At 39.1% G+C, this 19,706-nt stretch overlaps 1 protein-coding gene across 1 annotated transcript; it reads left to right on the plus strand.

The window, feature by feature from the left end:
* Nucleotides 1-238: 238 nt before the first annotated feature.
* On the plus strand, nt 239-18,917 carry LOC137660648 (interleukin-5 receptor subunit alpha-like). The gene is made up of 10 exons (XM_068395596.1): nt 239-341; nt 694-848; nt 983-1,130; nt 1,714-1,822; nt 1,908-2,095; nt 5,486-5,622; nt 9,846-9,990; nt 13,835-13,922; nt 16,357-16,447; nt 18,807-18,917. Exons 1-10 carry the CDS (start codon nt 239-241, stop codon nt 18,915-18,917), a joined length of 1,275 nt encoding a protein of 424 aa, XP_068251697.1.
* Nucleotides 18,918-19,706: the final 789 nt, after the last annotated feature.

Genomic DNA, 19,706 nt, shown 5'->3' on the forward strand with positions numbered 1-19,706 from the left:
TTAAAGAGTGGGCTTAAATACAAACATCCTGGGAACAGAAGGCAACGATCAACAAGACCCGTTAAATATATGTCATTTCATATTTACTTCTTATACTTTGGACATCACTTAAGCAGTTAAGTGAATGTTTCATATTTTTTCACAGATGCAAAATGAAAACATCATGTTCTAACTGCTTTTTCAACCGAACTTGGAACTAGTCTCAGTTTCTGCAGACCTGTGGCCTAAAGCATTTGCTATGACACGTGTTACAGTCATTCCTGTCGTGATGATATTAAGTTTTTTCCAGCGTAAGACATTGTTTTCCACTAGCCTGACAAGTGGACAACTAGATGTAGTGGGTAAGTAATGTATTGAGTAACAGTTCATCCTGCGCTAACCATCCCTGATGTCTGGTCTGAACTTGTTGTGAAGGCACTTTCTACAGCCCATGGAGAGAAACAGACACCTGCATTAGGACAGGTGTCTAAGACAGGTAAAAGTAAATCACCTAACATTTTGAGAGCTGCAGATAAACACGAATTTCAGTGTTGAAGTCAGTCATATTCAACAGAGCTCAGAAAACACCTGCTCCATGTAAGAACAGAGCTCCTGGGAGAGCTACCAGGTGTGCATGCCTTGCTGAGAGTCAAATCCTTTTTGTACACAGTGGTGGGCTCTCTCTTCCTCTATGTAATAACATTGTAATTGCAGATGCACTTGGGCTACGTAATGTTCTGTGGATTACCAAGCATGAGTCGAGAGTTGTTCTGTCCTGGAACAATAACCTGACAAAAGAAGAAACTGAGAAGTACACCGTGAAGTATATTTTGAGTTACAAATTCTTCAATACCACTCATGAAAGGAAAGTAAGTTATTCAATGGTTCCACATAGTTTAAAGTGAAATCATGTATTACTTCATTCAGTAGATGAATTTGCATAATTTCCCTTTCAATACTTAGTACCATCTACCTTTGTGCAATTCCTTCTTACTCCTCTTAGGAAAGACTACAGGAGAAGAAAAAGATAATACGTCTTGAGTTATATTCTGGTTTTAATGCTAAAGTTAAAACACAAGTTTTTGTGAAAGAAACAGAAGATGTAATTAAGGAGAGTGGCTGGACAGAATTTACTTACAAGGCACCTCCAGGTCAGCTATTTCCTGCATGTTGTTAATATGTCCAAGTGTTCGTGATAATGTTCTATCTTACTTGGAGACATATAATTTCTGAAAGCTCATTATTATCTTATGCTATTTTTTTGGTACGGATTTGTTAAGAAGATGACAAGTCTTCTTAACACCTTGGAATATTGGAGAATTATTTCCTTTGTTGACACGTTCAGGTTCAGAAAACTCCAGCTCTGCTGAGCAAGATGTCAGAATGACCCAACCACTCTCTCCATTTTTCCTAGCAACTCATATGTCTCTTGAAGATAGCCTTCTGTATCACCTGCTTTCAGGAAATCTTAAAAGCGCAGAGCTTTTCAACTGCTACTCCAGACATTTTTTTTTCTTTAAGTGGGTTAATAAGGCTTTTGGTGGTAGTAGCAGATGTGCTTTTCAGTTGTCATTGTCCAAAAATCTGAAAGACCCATTTGTTCTCACCTACCACTTACTCATGCTTCTAAAAATAAGGTTACCTAATGGGTTTGTAAAGGCAACCATCATGTTGTTATTAGAACATCTGTGTAAAATAAACATCACTTTATTTTTTCCCCTTTCTTTGTTGCAGTATATATTCGGAATCTTTCATGCATCATATATAATATCTCTTTTTTCAATTGCACCTGGCATATTAAAGCAGAAGCTCCTGAAGATATCCAGATTTTTTTTTCATACAGGTAAAGCTCTTGTGCAAAATAAGTATGAAATCATGTTTTTGTACATAGGTCCTTGATTTACAAGGCTCATATTTCCTTCTCACAGACACATAGGAAAAGATTTTGAATGCCAGAAATATATAAAAAATGCAAGGAAGAAAAATATTGGATGCCATATGAAAGAAATATATTTCCAATCATCAAGAAAAATCAATTTAAACATAACTGTAAGAGATCTGAGAAATAATTCAAGAGGACCATCTTATTACAAAGCTTTTATACCTCAGACAATAGGTAAGTATTGTCTATTATTACCTATTATGAAAAGTTCATTTATTGTTATTTCATTGATCTGAAAAGCAAATAAAAAAAGAGGGAAGTGTGACAAAGTCAGAATATTAATTCTAACTTTTTATGCATTAATCTCTCTGGGAATTTTACACAAGGATCAAACAAAAATTGTTATGGCTCAAAGGTTTTTATTTTTTTCTCTGATCTAATATCATTGTTTATCTATAATTGGTATTTTAAAAAATTGATAGGCTAGTGTGAGGAAATGCAATTTGGAAAGCATTATACCCTTCTTATCTCAAATTTTTCTCTTTCCTATATTTTTCTTTTATAGTGCTGAAGAAAATGTGATAAAAAAAGGAACATAAATAGACACAAGTCTCATTCAGAACTGAATCTAAGAATATGAATGTTCCCAAACATTAGTAACATTTCTATTTATTTATGATGCCATTTTTCAGTTAAAAATACTTTGACAGCTATTTTTAATTATTGACAGTTTTGAATGATCATATAAAATTATTTTTCCTTACTCCTCTGGGAAATTTGAATTAATCTCATGAGTAAGAAATTCACCTGAACTTTAGCACAGACTGCAGATCCAAATACCTTTTAAATCATTAACATATTGATCATATTACAGATGTGTAACACGGGAATCAGTCACAACTCAAGGGATAGCAAAAACTCATTCAAAACTATCAAAATTTATTCTGAGTTAGATTTAATTTATTCTGTTCTAATACATTAGAGTTATTGGCTTTGCCTGAAGAGTTACACTGCAATCAAAGACAGCTATAAACAAGATGTTCTGTTTTAGCAAAATAAAACTTTTTCAAGAAAATCAGAAATTCCTGAAAAGATTAAAAAAAAAAGTGTGTGTGTGTGGGATGACACGGGACAGACACACATGCACTAATATACAGGAAGACTGTATTAGGTGTTTTCATAGCTGAGTGGGAAGGTGCTCACTTCCAGACTGGCTGCTGGTGTCTGATGCCACCCGCAGACTCCAGAGCAGAGAGCTGCCATAGTACATCCAGCTTTAGGATCAAATGCTTCACACAGCAACAAAATATTTCATGTAATGTTCAGAGATGAAGCCTGAACTACTCTAAATTGCCTGACAATCTCCTGAGGGCTTGCCCAGCCCCAACTTGGCAGTTTCACGCTTTCTTCCACCCCTCTGCTACTCCTCAGGCAAACTTCCCAGCCCAGGGCCTCCCCGGGGAGCACAGGGCTGAGGTGGGCAGGAGGGAGTGGGGGGATAAGTAGGAGGGAGCAGGCTGTCCCTTCCCTGCTGCTTTCTTCATCCACTCTATCTCCCTCCTGTTGAGAGCGGCCACCGCCTTCTCTTTGCAGAGGCCAGACTGCCAGCATTTCCTCCCTGCCCTTCTTCCCTTCCCATCTTAGCCGTTTTTAGCCATCATCAGGGTACACACCAGTCACAGGTGGCTCAGGCAACAGCTTCCCCTCCTGTCTCAGCACCAGGCACAAACCCTGTTAACTTGCCTTGCCTTTAAAACCCGTCACCAGGATTTGGTAGGGCACAGCAAAATCTAAGTGAGCTTGCAGGGGACATCATCGTTCACATTGTAAGTAGTGGAATTCCTCTTGCAAGGCTCAAACATTGCAAGCCAGGGTTGCTTTCTTCCTCCTGAGAAGGTGGTTCTACCCTTCAGGTCACACACATCAAAAGGGCTTGTTCATATCTGGACTCCCCTTCTTCAACAGGAAAGCCTTCAGCTGGGCTTTAGCCAGCCTAGCCCTTACATGGTCCTGGAGGTCATGGAGGTCCACCATCTTTCTGTGAGTTACCAGCCCCTACAATCTAATTTTCCTCTAGTAACATGATGCATAGTCTGAAAAAACAGGACTCATGCATGCCCTACGCTGCATGCAGCCCAAAAATAACTCAGTCCTGCTGTCTGTGTGTGGGACTGAAGAATTTTCCAGATGACAGGTGACAAAAGGACAAAAAAAATTTGTTTCCTGCTCTTGGTATACTCAGAGAAGGGAGGGATGCTCTGGGAATAGTATTTCAGAGGTAAAAAAGATGTCTTTCCTACTACACAGATCAAAGGAAAAAAAGTTGTTGTTTACTCTCCTCACCTTTCATGGCTCATGGTGTGCCTTCACCCTCAAAGGCAAGTGTTGGTCACTGCCAACAGCTTCAGGAACAGGCAGAAGTGAACAGTTTTACAAGCCCAAGGTAGCACTGGGATAAATGTTTTTTCTAACTTTATGGGATCATTACTCAAAGAGAAGAGACTTCTCAAGGAAGAGAAGGAAAAAGAAAAGCCAAAAAAAGAAACCCAAGCATGGCATACATGCCTGCGGAGAGACAGGGCCATGCAGCCACAGCTGCTAGAGCAAGCACATCTTCATGGACCAGTAATGCTGCCACTCGCCCTCTTTCTTTCTTTCTGTCCTTTCTCTCTTGCACCACATTGCAGCCATGTCAGGCCCAGACCTCACCGACCCTGGCCCCAGAGACTTGCTGTGTGCTTCTGCCTCTGCTGCGAGGGCTTTTTTTTGAAAATTCCAGCTGTGGTTCCTCACTTCAGAGCAATGAAACAGCATCTGGAGAGGGCTCAGGTTGCTTGAGTACTCCAGCACACACATAGGATCAGTACCCTAACACTCACCATGCTAGAAAGCAACTGTAGACTTATCTAAACCAAAGACTAAAATCCTGGGAACTCAAATGTCCCTTGTTACCAACCCTGCACCTTGTCCCTCCCTAAAAAAACGCATTGCCATTGCTCTCCTTGCACTCCGTGACTGAAGCACAGTGGCAGGAGGGAGACTTTTTTGTTTGTTTACGTGTCCTAAGCACATCTTGCCTCCTCCATAGCAAGTGTTCATCTGCTCATTTACAGGAGAGAGAAAGATTTCTTAAACATCTGTAGCAAACTTCATATATTAATAAGACCTGCCAGGAGCTGGTACGTCTTCAGTAACCCCTCAGTGAGAGATGAAATTCAATTTTTTTCAAAGTTATACTACCAGGGTTGTGGGCAGACTTGGGGTATCCCACAAGACACAAGTATGCTACATGGGAGGGAGCCCGTAACAGATCGGAGGTCTTCTCAACACCCACCCGGACTCTGGAGGGTCTGTTCCTCTTGCCCACCCTCGCTACCTTCTGTGGAAAGAGATGTGAAAAAAACCCTCTCCCTCTCTTTGTTTTGAGACAGAAATGTATGCCACTTAGCAATCAGCACTTTTAAAGAAAATGTGTCACTCACTGAATGCCTTCTTTGGGTGTGATAAACTCCAAAATAGTCAGTTGTGTATTTTAAGGACTAACGCACTACATTTGGCTTGCATCAGCATAAAAAAGAGAAGGACCATGAGGTACAGAAGGTCTCTCTGTGCTCTTTTTTTCAGAGAAACTGAACCCCCCGATCAACGTCTCCATTTCCCTTGAAAACAGAAGTATTAAAGTTCGCTGGAAACCCCCACCTACTGTTGGTTCTGCAAGTAACAAGTGCTTTTTGTATCAAGTGAAAATAACAGATCGTAAGGTAATCAGTTTTTTGGTAATACACTTAATCTGTATAGCATAACTTCCATAAAAACTAGGCATCCCTTGAAGTTAAGAGAACTAAAACTCAAACAAACTTTAAAGAAATCCCAAGATCTTCCATGAATAATCCAACTTTTCTTGTCTTTCTGGTCAAAAACGAAAAATGAACACTTTTTTTAAGTCTTTCAGAGTCATGCTTGCATTGAGGTGGATTGGTTGTTTTTTTCTTTTCGTCTTGAATTTGAATTGTACATTATCAACATACAGATTATTGACCTTTTTGTTATTGAAAAATGCGTACTGATGAAAAGTTTAGCAGCTATTTTGATAATATTTTTAAAGAAAAAAAACACGTTATTGTTGTTATTTCTACATACATCACTAAAAGAATCACCCCTGTTGTTTACATGCGTTATATATATTTAAAAATCTTCCCTGGGGTTTCAGCAACTTCTCTTAGTCTTACCAGTAAGAAATAGAACAGTGTTATAGTTTAAATTATGCCATATGGCATCACCAGATGGCATTTTAAAATTACCTGGAAATTAGAGCTGAAAAGTTTTCTTGCAGATTCTTATTTGAACTCCCAAAATGTAGAAAGCCAAGGACTTAATTCAGAATATGATAGGCATGAAATTCAGAAGTGTATTGGAATATGAGTTTTCTGAATCTGTGGTGTTTTCATTCAAGCTCTCTTTGAAGCTTTGTTTTTCTGTAAGAACCTAAATCTTAGGTACCACACATCTTAGTCAGTCTACAGTACTCTAACATTAAAAGGCTTATCTAAGCTGTCTGCAAACATTTAAGAGACAAATAAAGCCTGAAAGAACATATGACTAAATTGATATGCATCCACTCTTTGTTAGACACAGTAGAAAGGAGAAGTGCAATGAGGTAGACACTTTATTGATCACATAATTTTATCTTCATAAATCACAGCAGGGTTTACTAATTCAGGTGCAGTGCTAATACTGCTAGGCAGCTTCCAGAACAGGGCTGGCTCTTCCCACGTACCCTCATTGCAGCATGCAGAAAAGTTGCTCAGGTCTGTATGAGGACATGCCAAAACTTCCCGGTTCTCTTTGGGTTTTTCCAGAAGAAAGATGGGTAGCCTTCTTCTAGGCCACCTACGCAAATAGTTATCATCCCCTTAACTATTCCCAAGTCTAATACCTCAAAACCCCTACCAGAGACATTGGGGACTTGTCCCTGTCCATTCACAAAACTCCTAATCACTAACTGCTGCGAGCAGAGGGAGCAAGGGAGGTTCATGCTGGATCCTTGGTATCCTGTTCAGATACGTGCTGCGGCCCTTCTGATCCCTTTCTGCTCATGCACGCAGATTTCCTTCCTGTTTGAAGACCCTGAGCAAGGGAGGTGGAAGTGGGGAGGGCCGGGAGTAAGGGGTCCCTTCCCACTGTGGGGCTGGGATGTGTCCAAGGTGACCAGCCAGGGGGATCCTGCAATCTACAGTGTTCATGTAGCCACTGCAACCTGTTTCCAGCTTCCTAACACCTTCCACTTTCTGGAAGGAAATGTAAAATACATAAAATAGTCCAGCATCCTTGCTTAACTGGAATAAACCTCTTATTTTTCTTCTCTTACACAGCTGCTCCTCTGCTTTATACATATCTGCAGGATATAAACATAGGAAAGGAAAGCAAAGAAAAATCATTGGGGCATGGGCATGAATAAACACATATAGCAGTGGAAAATCATAGGGGTTTCTTTCAACAGATGAGATGGTTTGGGAAGACAAGAGAGACGCAGCTGCAACAACAAAAAGACATGAGGGTACCAGCTAAATGAGGGGGCTTTAAGGTAGATTTGAGGAGAATCAGTGTCAAAGCTAGTAATGATTAAAATGGTAGTTACCTAGTCAAGGAGCACAAATCAGGGGGTGGGGAAGATAAGGAAGAAAACTGGAGCAGTATTACAGGAGACACAGAAGAGAGACAAATGGAGAAAGCCTGAGACAATGTTTCTTGGTCAAAGCAAGGTCTTAACTGCTGTCATAAAGACTTAATGAGTTGAGGTATTAGGGTATCTGTAAGCAGACTTGTAGATATTTGTTGAAGAACAGGTAAGAGTATAATGATTAAAATATACAAGTCTCTATTTATTTATTCTGAATACATGAAGAGATGACCTGCTGAATACTTACTATACAAATAATAATACTGTGATAAAGATTGATAAAGCTTGAAAACAGGAAGTTAAGTCTGCAGGTGACTGGAAGATAGGAAGGGTTGGCAAGTGCTATGGGAAACAAGATTAGAATTTGAAATGTTGGGTATGAAAACAGGGAGTTAAGTCTGCAGGTGACTGGAAGATAGGAAGGGTTGGCAAGTGCTATGGGAAACAAGATTAGAATTTGAAATGTTGGGTAAATCTGAAATCAACAAAACAAAATTCAGTAATAAGGAAAATCCTGTTATTAGGAAATGTGCCAACACAAAATAAGGAATTAACATGCAGACAGCAATGCAGAAGAAAAAAAGGTCTGTGGATTACACTGAACCACAAGATGAGTCAATCATTCCATGCTGTTACGCAAAGGTCAAATGTTATTCAAGTATATATGACAAGCATGTCACATGTAAGATGTAGTTCGTGACTAATTCTCCCTTCTAACTACTGAGTTTAACCTGAAGTTTCAAATTGTGCTTTGGGCACCACCAGAAAATATAAATATGTTGAAAAAATGTTCAGAGAACCTCAGTGAGAGTTATCAAAATAAGCATAAGTTTTGAAAACATGCCTAGGAGTGGAAGACTGAGGGACATATTCTAGAGTAAAGGAGTGTAACTTGTGTTAACAATTTTCTGGTAAGTAAAAGGTTGTTAATAAGAACATAGGGCTCATATTTGCCCGTGTCAACTTGTGAGTAGGATAAAAAGTGACTGACTAAATTCAAAGCAAGAAAAACATATGCTAAAAGTTAGGGAAAGTGACCTAATTCCAAGGAAAGCCTAACACAGGAACAGATTTCTGAGGGTGCTTGCGGGTGTCTCTCTATAGAGTTACTGACAATGGATCAGACAAACACCCTCCAGGAATGGTCTGGGTAGATGTGACTGAAAGCTGCTGTACATCATGATTGCCAGAAGGTGGCCTACATAATTTTATAAGAATTCTCTCAGTCCTGCATTTTTGAAATTTCCTATGAGGACATAAGCTTATTATTGGCTCCTCAGGAAGAAATTTACAGGCAAAGCATTTGGTTAGCAATTAACCCTCATAGACACTTAGATACTTTTGAAATCCCAAGGACATTCCCCCATTTTTACTTAACTTTTGAAAAACATCCCAAGTGAACTTTTGAACCTATTTTTGACATCAGATCTGGAAAGGTCTTAAAGAGTGTGAAGGAAGAGAAAGAAATGCCATGGTACACGGGGTCAAATCCACATTGTGCACTGGTCAGTATGAGGACAGCAGGAGGTCACCTTTTCTTAAAGCTGGCTTTACGGTACTACCTCATCATGCTTTCCTAACACCAAAGATGCAAAGATTCTGGGCCCCTCTGTGTCTGAGATGCGTACTTTCTACTTCTTTGCAAATTCCTGACATTTTAAATTGTTATTATCAGGAGTTTCCTCTCCTGCTTTCTTTTTTGTTCCTTCTTAAATTCTTAGCATTGTTTATTTACAGCAGTTGGCTTCAGTTTTCAAAAGTGATGAATGATTTAGAGATCTCCCTGTTTTAAACTCAGACACTCCTTGGGCTTGGTCTTCTGAAGTGATGTGCTTTCTCTTATAGGCACAATTAGAGAAATTTCAAGATAGTCACTAAAACATTGGGCATCCCTCACCACCAGTCAGCTGAAAAACGCAAGCTTTTATTCTACCAGACAACCAAGTATAGCACACTACCCACACCAAAACCTTGAAACTTGCAGTTTCATAGTAACTGTATTCATCCTACACTTGGTGTGATAAAAAATGAAAGGGGAGTCAGTGTTTTCAAATTCTTACTGTCCTACTATAGCTGATACCTCCTTCCATCTTATCAGTTCTAGGATCTCCTTCATTTTCAGTCCTGAGTTTTAACACATGCCAGGTAAGAGTCAGATTGTGTCTGGACGTAAACACTTGTTCTGAAAATCTCTTCCTACTAGGTTTGAGATGTAAATAATAGTATTTGACATTCCTACATTTATATCAGTTTGAACTGCAATGTGAAATCGCCTAAAATAACCCCCTAAACCTGTGTTGATAGATTGTAGATGTCACTGCAGAGACATATGAGTATCCGTTTCATAAGCCATCAAAAAAATGTGCAGCACAAGTGAGGGTAAAGAAAGAGATATGCATAAGAAACAAGATTTGGAGTGAATGGAGTGAACCAGTGTTTATTCATGATGGTAAGTTATCATGTATTTACCATTCATAACTGTTATCATTAGATATGTTATTGCTATTCAACATATTTACTTCATTACTACATCTGTTCTTCTCCTTGCTCTATTATTGTACTGTAGCAGTACCTAGAGGTCCATGGCACGCATCAGGTGCACACAGCTCTAGGTGCTGTAGGTAAAGGCAGTCCTTGGTCTAATGAGTTATACTTCCTTGGTCCTAAGGCAGTCTAGCACAGGGCTATTCTCCTGAGGTAAGTTACATCTGACTCTTGACAGCCTTTAGAAAACAAAAATGGTCAGCAGTCGAAAAGCTCACAACATCCCCCTGCCTGCCCTGCAATGGACAGCCCAAGCATCTCTACAAATGCTTTCAGCCTGAGTTAGTAAGCCAAGAAACCCACAAAAGTCGTAATATTCATCAAATCAATAGTCCTTAAGGACTAAGTCTAACATTTCTTTTACTACATCAGGGGAATAATTCCTTATCTGACAGAGGTAGGAAATGGTTTAGCTCTCATTTAAATATATGTGCTCTGGCTCCTACAGCTCATTTCAGCACAAATTAAACAAGAACCTTGTAATACTTTTTCTTCAACTCCTATGACTAGATTTTAACATTCACATGCTAACAAGGGAAACTTGTGCTTTCCATGATGAGAAAAATGCCTCCACATGCAGCAGCTTCTTGATGTCAGGTTAGGTAAAGGGGAAGTAGTATAATGGAGTGACACTCTATATGGAGAGAAACTGGTGCATAGACTTGTCTCTGTATGTTGACATGCAAAAAAAAGTACAATACTATTGGCAATAAAACAAGATAAATATCTTTAATGCAACACACTGTATATTTTGGAATACGTCTTTTTGATCTGTTGGGTTTCATGTACGTATTTATTTCAAGACACAGGAAACACAAGGCCAGATATTATTACTTTTGCAATGGACTGAATGTAAATTCACTTACAGGATTTATAGGATTTATAGGATGTTGCCTGCCTACTCTATCAGATACCTCACCACATCCCACTGTTCTGCTGTCACCTCTCAGCTGCCGCCTTTGTTGGCCCAGATTCATTCATTTCATTTCAAAAGCATTTCACTTGTGAATTGCCCTTTGGAAATGCTTCTTTCTTCTCACTGAAGACAGAGAGAGCCTAGAACCATAGCATGGCCAGCAAAGGGGTCTGCCTGGTGTCAGGCCAAACACATCTGATGTGTGGACAGTAGAGGGAGGGGAAATTAGATGGGCTTTTCCTGATGGGGAATGTAAATTTACTCACTCCCTGCCAGCTTTCCACCAGAAGAAAGAAATGGAGTTGAACAGTCACCTGTTCTGGTTCCAGCCTACCAAACTTTGCTCTCAGCAGCTGCAACTCTCCTTCAACTGTTTTCAACATCGTTGCTTTCCCACCTTCCTCTACAGCTGTTGTCAAGGCTGAACAATCACAGTGTTTCTTCTGCTTCAGAAAAGTTGATGGTAGACAAGGCCACCATTGCATATAAGCTGTAATATCTCCATGTGTTCAGCGCAACATGTTCATTTATCCCTTGAGGATACTGCACATATGCACAAGCTCATGTAATGCGGCAATTCCCCTTCTTCCTTCCTGCACTTGGAGAGGATTGGTGGCCTTTATAATATGAATCTATGAATATATTACATGCTCAGGCAAGCCTCTTTAAACATCTCCTGTGATGCCTAAAGTTTTCTGCCCATTTTGTTTTGGGAACATATATAAATTTACATTATGACGTACATTTAATATTGCCCAGATTAAAAATCCTTGGTTATTAGTAGCATCACTCATGGTAACTCCATGGAAGTCAGGTACCTAATTTCATAGACACAGTGAATTGAAAAAATTGAATCTTTCTGTGGAGTAACTTGAAAGGAAAAACATCTATTCGGTATTTTTATTTTGGAATGTGTCATTTTTTCTGCTGAAAGCCTTGAAGGAGCATGCAATGACCTGCTTTTTTTTGCTTCTACATGACATGCCAATGTTTCATCTAGGAAATGTGCTACATTCCTTTAAGAATGCATTTTTAAGAGGCATTTCAGCCTCCATTTAAAAAAGCTGAAACATCAAAATGAAATAACATAATTCAAAACATAACTAAAATATTTGTTCTGAAATGTTCTTTTGACATGAAAAGAATTTGTTAATTTTCTCAAGGGAAACACATTCGTTTTCCATTGGAATTAGCATATGCCCTCGAAAAAAACCCACAATTTAAATTGAACTGAGCTGTTTAGCATAGAAACTTTCTGCTAAAAAAGAAATGTTTGATCAGCTTTATTCATATATAGAAACTTGAAATAATTGGTCCAATTTTTAGAGCCGCTGAGCATTCATAGATCACTTTGAAGTTAATAGTAATTCAGAGGTGTTCTGCATTTTTGCAAACCAAGCCACTTGTTTTGGTCTCAAAGTACTGTTATTTGTGACTAAGTTTAAGCATTTGCATCTGAAAAAAAAGCCACCATAAAATGGTCTATCTAAAAGAATATATGTGCTTCTTTTTCTTCCTCCTTTCCAAAATGTATGAAGTAAGAAAGCAACAGAACCAAGCCTCTTTGTGGTTTGGCTGATGTAAAGACCAATGCTTCCTCTTCTCTTGGGTGTGTACGTGATATGGGGTTAGCAGAATGATGGAGAAAAATTACCTCAAACAAATTAATTTCTACTACACAGTCCAGAGATTGTAAAGAATATATTTTCTGAGCTCTCATCTCAAAATATAAGAAGGGAAAATCTCCCTTTTTATCTTAAAGTGAATAAAGAATATTTTTGTATTTTAGTAGTACATAGAGATTATTCTTATACACAGTTCTACCCAGAGGTTTGTGAGCTTTTTCTTGGTTTCATATAAAACTTGTGGAAATTCATAATATCCTTGGCTTAAACTACAGATGAGTTCAAACTAGGAACATTTGTACAATTCTTTTGTTCTTTTAGATTTGATCTAGATTGATCCTAAAACCATTGTGTAACTGGCCTCGGGCTATTATCATTTTAAGAGCTGTTCCTGCCTGTTTTTCTTCAAAGTACTTAGTTCAAAGCAGTCCTAACTAGTTCTGGTTCTAAAGCTAGGTATAAACAAAAAATACAATTTGCCAAAAATACATTTTTGAGTCAATGAAAGACATTGCTTTTTGGTATTGGGGGTATTTTGGAGAACAGAATGCAAGGTACAGAGCAGTAGTATTTGTTGAACAGTATAAATATGTATTGCTGGTATTTCTGTAGGACTATGCCTAGCAGGCTTAAAAAAGGTAAATATAATGAAAACCAAATGTTGCTTCTTGAGTCAAAGTGAATATTTTGTTTGACAAAAAGCTTTTTTTTTCATTTTGCCTTAAACCAGTTACAGCTGCGAAGGGGTGAGGAGGCAGCAGCAGGGGACTCATGGTGTGTGGAGACGGGAGGTGGCAACAGCAGGAATCCAGAAACAGCTGGGGCAGCAGCAGGCATGTCAATAGCGGATGGACAGAGGGTTTGATATCCAGAGGAATCAAGGCTGGATGGAAGTATCCAGTGGCAGGATGGGCCATGCTCAGCATGTGAAAGCAGAAATCCAGGGAAAGGAAGGGATGGAGTCTACCAGAGAAGAGGAAGCCAGTGAAAGTGCTGAATTGAGGCAGCAGCAAGGCTGAGAGCTCAAAGGAAAGAACAGTGCTGGAGTCAGAAGCCCCTGTTTCCCCTAAAAAAGCTCCAAGAAATGTTTCTTTAAATCTGTGGCAGTTCAGGAATAATGCTATATTTATGAGTCAATATATAATTCATCCATTTATGAACTATCCTTTCCCACATTATTAACATTACCTTTCCCTCTTCTTTTTAAGAACAGACAGTAGACGTCATGCTGCTAAGCCTCACGTTGTTTTGTCTCCTGATTTTTCTTGGAGGTTTGCTGATATGTGCATGTAGAAGGTAATGTACATTTCTGGAAGGTAGTATAAATTACTGGTGGAAGAGAGGTCAGGGTGAAGGTAAGCAAGCCATATAATGGATTAAAGTCAAACACAGATCTTCTCAGATAAACTATGTTTACAAGACAATTTTATTGTGCGTTTCTGACTATTCTTCTAACAAAGGAGTGCTAAGTGTTAAGAACTAGTCTAAGATACTAAGCCCTATTATGGTCATCTCACAGCTCCTACCACAGTCTCTGGAGCTCCAGCCTCACGCTCTACTCTCAGGTGTCTTTCTGCCACTACAAATGACATTTATTCATCTTACTCTGACTGCTGCCTCTCTACCCTCAGTGTGACTTTACCCCATGCTTTTGCACGTTCTGTGTTCACGGCCACCAGTGTTAATCGTGCCAAAGAATAACTGCATTTGCCACATTGCCCAATTTAATTTCATAATCCATGGGTATTACCGAAAGCAGTCTTCTGCTCTAAGCTGGACAGTTTACGAGAAAAAAATAAAAAAGGAAAGTCAGGCTGTTGGAAGGAATTTGCTTTGCTGTACTATTGGTACAGCAAAGTAATAGTAGTGGCCCTACATCCACCACCAATTAATGTAGCCAACTGCTTCCATGCCACTACTTTTCTCCCTGGCTACATAGCTTTCCTATTGACATCACAAAATCACAGAATCACAGAATTGTTGGGGTTGTAAGGGACCTCTGCAAATCATCTAGTTCAACCCCCTGCCAACGCAGGTTCACCTAGAGCATGTTGCACAGCGTCGCGTCCAGATGGATTTTGAATATCTCCAGAGAAGGAGACTCCACAACCTCTCTGGGCAGCCTGTTCCAGTGCTCTGTCACCTTCAAAGTAAAGTTTTTCCTCACATTCAGATGGAATTTCCTGTGTTTCAGTTTGGGCCTGTTGCCCCTTATCCTGTCACTGGGCACCACTGAGAAGGGTCTGGCCCCATCCTCTTGGCACCCGCCCTTAAGGTATTTGTAAGCATTGATAAGATCCCCTCAGTCTTCTCTTCTTCAGGCTAAACAGACCCAACTCTCTCAGCCTCTCCTTGTAAGAAAGATGCTTCAGTCTTCTGATCATCTTTGTAGCCCTCCGCTGGACTCTCTCCAGTAGTTCCTTATCTTTCTTGAACTGGGGAGCCCAGAACTGGACACAGTACTCCAGGTGTGGCCTCACTAGGGCATAGAAGAGGAGGAGGATAGCCTCCCTTGACCTGCTGGCCACACTCTTCCTAATGCATCCCAGGACATCACTGGCCTTCTTGGCCACAAGGGCACATTGTTGGCTCATGGTGGACTTGTCCACCAGAACACCCAGGTCTTTCTTTGCAGAAGGCCTCCAACTAGACTCAGCACCGCTGATCACAACCCTCTGAGCTCTGCCATTCAGCAAGTTCTCAATCCACCTCACTGTCCACTCATCTAACTCACACTTCCTGAGCTTATCTATGAGGATGTTATGGGAGACAGTGTCAAAAGGCTTGCTGAAGTCAAGGTAGATAACATCCACTGCTCTGCTCTTGACATGGCAGAGAAGACTTTCTTGAACTGCAAAATAAGCTTGTTTGGGATAGGATGGTAGCTCAAGATGCCTTAACATTTGGAAGGTGCAGTATAGAAATGGAATCTCTGTTAAAAGTAAGTGAATTATTTAATTAGTGACTAAAACTTATTCCTGATTAGGATAAAAGAAGTTATCATGTGCTTCAGTAAAAAAAGACTCAAGGAACTATAGATATGAAAGAGATAATATAAAAATACAGAATAAAAAGTTTCCCCTGGGGCAAACAAAGCATGTGTTTGAAACCCATCTGCATCTACACATAAAACAATATTCTGGTCAAATAATGAGGAGTGACTCTGGCCTCAAGAGATCAACTCAGCTAGTAGGTCTTTTCAGTGGAAAATTTTCATAGTACGCAAAACCAACAGATAATCCTTTGTGATGAAACAAAATGTTTTCATGGTTCTGTGCAGACACCACTCACTCTTAAAGACAAATTCTTCTAGACCTCAGCAAATGAGATAAAAGATGTTTTCGATGCTATGTGTGCTCCATGTCATCCAATGTTTCTTTCTTTGATTATCACACTTTATAGGTAATATTTTTAATTATGAAAAGCACATATAGGAGTAATTTTTAAGCTATAGACATAGTAGCATGCCACAAGCTCTCACTTTGCTTGGAAATTCTATGTTTGTGCATAGACATACAGTTCTTTTAAATCTCTGGCAGGCTAAAACCCAGTCAAGCTGAAGAAGAGCTGTGAAAAATGTTGAGAAAAATGTCTGCAGTGAAACAAAAAAAGGATAATTGTCTTTAGAAGTGGTAGATGCCTGTTGGATTGGCATATTGTTTACAAAGCATTATTGACTGATCTGTTTCTGCAGACATTAAAGAGTTGCATCTATATCACTCTCTTGTAGGTACAGATGCCTGGAAGTTATAACCATGCCTGTTCCACATCCTTCAGATAATATCAAAACTTGGTTAGCTGCAGATGAGACTCACCACCAGGTAGTGTGTGTCTGTGTTTTTTCTCTCACTATATTGACACATATGATATTACAACATTACATCTAGAGCAGCAGGTCATTTTTAAGAAAAACTGGGAAAAAGGTATGCACAATATTTGTAGTGAAGCCAGAAGAGAACAGAAAGCTTATGGAGGTTACAGGACAAAGATCTCAGCAGACCGGATGGAGAAAATCCTCAGGGGAGTATTATCTCAAGTGTGCCTCAAAGAGAAAGTGTTTCAGCATATCCACACTCAATGCGCCAACATTTTAAGGAGTGATCACCCTGACTCTCTGCAGAATAGTCAGTTACGGGATTTTACACGTTTAAGCATGTGGGCAAGTTATCAAAGCGAAAGATTTTGTGGAGATCTGCAAGCCATTGGTTATGTTGTCGTAAATGTGCTCATTCTTATGGTAAATAAGAGGAAGCTCCACAAGGAACGAAACATAAACTACCCCAACTGTGCACCTGCTGCAGGATAAAACCGTGTTACTTTGGAAGAGCTGTTGTGCTGTAAGTTCAGATGCTAGCTTATTTCGTTGCAAATTACAAGTCTAGTCAGTCGTGCAAAACAGAAGATAAATATTTTCAATATTTGTGTGGCTATCAATCATTAATGGAGCTCCTTGGCTGGCATATTCAATGCTTCTTATCGCTGTCTGTCATTGTGTGAGTTAGAGGAAAAAATGCACTAGTAAGGCAGTGGTCTAGATCCCTACAACTCTGGTGAAGCTACACAGTGAACTGTGCTACAGGAGGCGTGGTAAGACGGCCTGTTAACTGGTTCTTCTGCAACACATGATGAGAAGGTGCAGGTGTGTCCAAACTATGTTTTTTGGGGGGGAAACATCATTGAAATAGAAAACTGAAATGAGGATTTCCTCCATTCTATATACTAAAAGCATTTATTCAGAAGCTTTGCAGGATTTCTATTAATTTTACTCTCTCCTACTGTACTTACACTGCAATATTGAAATCTCTTCTAATAGTGCATTCAGTAATGTAACTAACAATTGCCAATGTGAGCTGTTATGCCATCTTCTCTCCCAGGGGAAAAATGTATGCCTTCCAATATTGAGTTTTATTTTTTGTATGAATATACCTACATGATTGCAAACTCTGACAGAAACCATGGATCATCTCAATTCATGAATCACAGTCTGAACTGTAAGGCAAGAGGAGTGGGTTTTTTTGTTTTATTTTACCTTCTCAAAGACAAATTTATGAAAAAACTGAAGTGCATATGCTATCTAATCATACTGCAAACAAGAAGATTGAAGTGTTTTCAACTTGCACCTAGAGTTCATTCCACAAACCTTGGGCTGGCTCCCAAGAGCAGTCTGTGCTCCTCTTCTTTACAGTGATCTTCTCAGAAAAGAAAAGCCCAAGAGTTCCAGAACCAGACTGAAACCAAGTCTCTTATTCTCAAGATTCAAAACCATTTCTGTGACACCTCTGGCCAAAATTATTTGACCAAATGTAACCCAAAAGGTGCCATATTTACCACCTTTTCTGTGCAAAAATCCTTTGGCGCCCTTTTCACCAGTAATGGTGTGCAAATTAACTGCTAATTCCCCTTGTGGCTATCACATGTGGACTGGCAGAATGTAAAGATAAAATCATCACCATCAAACTTATATTCTGTATCTCCCTCACCCTAGAACTTCATACACTGTTATTTAGGGGTCTTTGTATTCCATATATAAATAAAAAATCACAGCAATCAATGATCACCACAAAAAAAATATATTTAACATCACTAACAGAGGAGGAAGACATTTCTGTCCCCAAACTGTTACAAACCCTGAATATACCTTTGACAGGAAGACCTCAGCATAGCTGTGCAATTAGTGTCTAGATGATTACAACAAGTGTCTTAGATGGTTGTTGATGGCACTTCTAGGAAAGATAAATGGAATAAAACATATGGAACATATTGCTATCTCAAATATTGCTGACCCCTGAAATAGCAAAAACATTAGCTTTGGACACACTGTAAGAGTTAAGAAGACAAGGGAGAATGGTGCTGAGATAATCTGCTTTATCCAACAAGTAAATATAACCCCTGAAAGCTAGACTGTGAGTTTGACATAAACCTTAGGTACATAGTCATATCAGCCTGGAGGGTGACAAGTAACAAAATTAGGGTTCAGAACAACTAAGTAAATTTGCCTGTGAGCAACTTTCAGTTTGAGAGAATAACTCGTATGATCTCTGTATTCCAGTTATTATGACATAGTAAGTAATTTGTACTAATCTCAGATACACCAAATAAATCGCATGCTTGTAATAACATCCAGAATTTGTAATACCATTGAATGTAGATGTTGTGCATAATGTAATTTTTATCCAACAGAAACAAATGTCAGAGATGCACTCAGAAATTACTCTGGGAATACCAGAAGAGAATGGAGATGAGAATGTTCAACACAGATGTTTGAAGGAATCTGGATTAGAAGACCTGTAGGGATGATACGTTTTTTTTTTTATCTGCATGCAAGAGTTGCCTTTCTGTGAACTGGACAATATTCTGACAGATCTAAGAATGGCTGATGCTGGAATTTGTCTCAGCCCAATATTTTAAAGTATTTTGAGATCTGCCATTGTGCAACTCTTAAAATGAGCTTTGTATCACAAAGGCAAAGCAGTACTTCACGGTTTGTTTCTAACTACTACTTATATTCAGCCCAGTAAAATTACAGCACCTCAGACAATATGATCTAATATTGAGGTCCACTTGGGTTAAAATAGAATTAGAGTTAGTGTTTCATAATGCTACAATAGCTTCCAAGTACCATCTGATAAATCAATGCCTTTGAAGACTGGCTGCTCATACAAATCCCATACTATTTAATGTCTGTTTGAAGTAGTCATGAGAAACAGTGGAAGAAATTATTTTTTCTGGAAACAGCAGCAGAAGCTCACAAGGGTTTTCTAAAGCTCAAAAAATATCACTTTCTGAGGCACTGCATTCTGTAAGCAGACATCAACCAGAAAGAAGAGTCACGTGTGAAGACATAAGGTCTTTTTAATGTGATGGGCTTATTGCTTTGCAGTAAGCAAAAGGAGAAAACTTTAGACAAGATAAAGAAAACAAAGTTTTCCACTGTATTGTGATTGTTTAAATAACTATAACTTAGAGGAGTTAAAGTTCAGAACTGACCAACTATTGCTGTTTGTTTTTCCCTGTGCTTTTAAAGAAATCTTTCTTTCCATTTCCATGAGGTGGTGAGCCATGCCAGTTCATTTTGAGGTA

The sequence above is a fragment of the Nyctibius grandis genome, chromosome 2 (assembly GCF_013368605.1).
Source record: "Nyctibius grandis isolate bNycGra1 chromosome 2, bNycGra1.pri, whole genome shotgun sequence".
NCBI classification, from domain to species: Eukaryota; Metazoa; Chordata; class Aves; order Nyctibiiformes; family Nyctibiidae; genus Nyctibius; species Nyctibius grandis.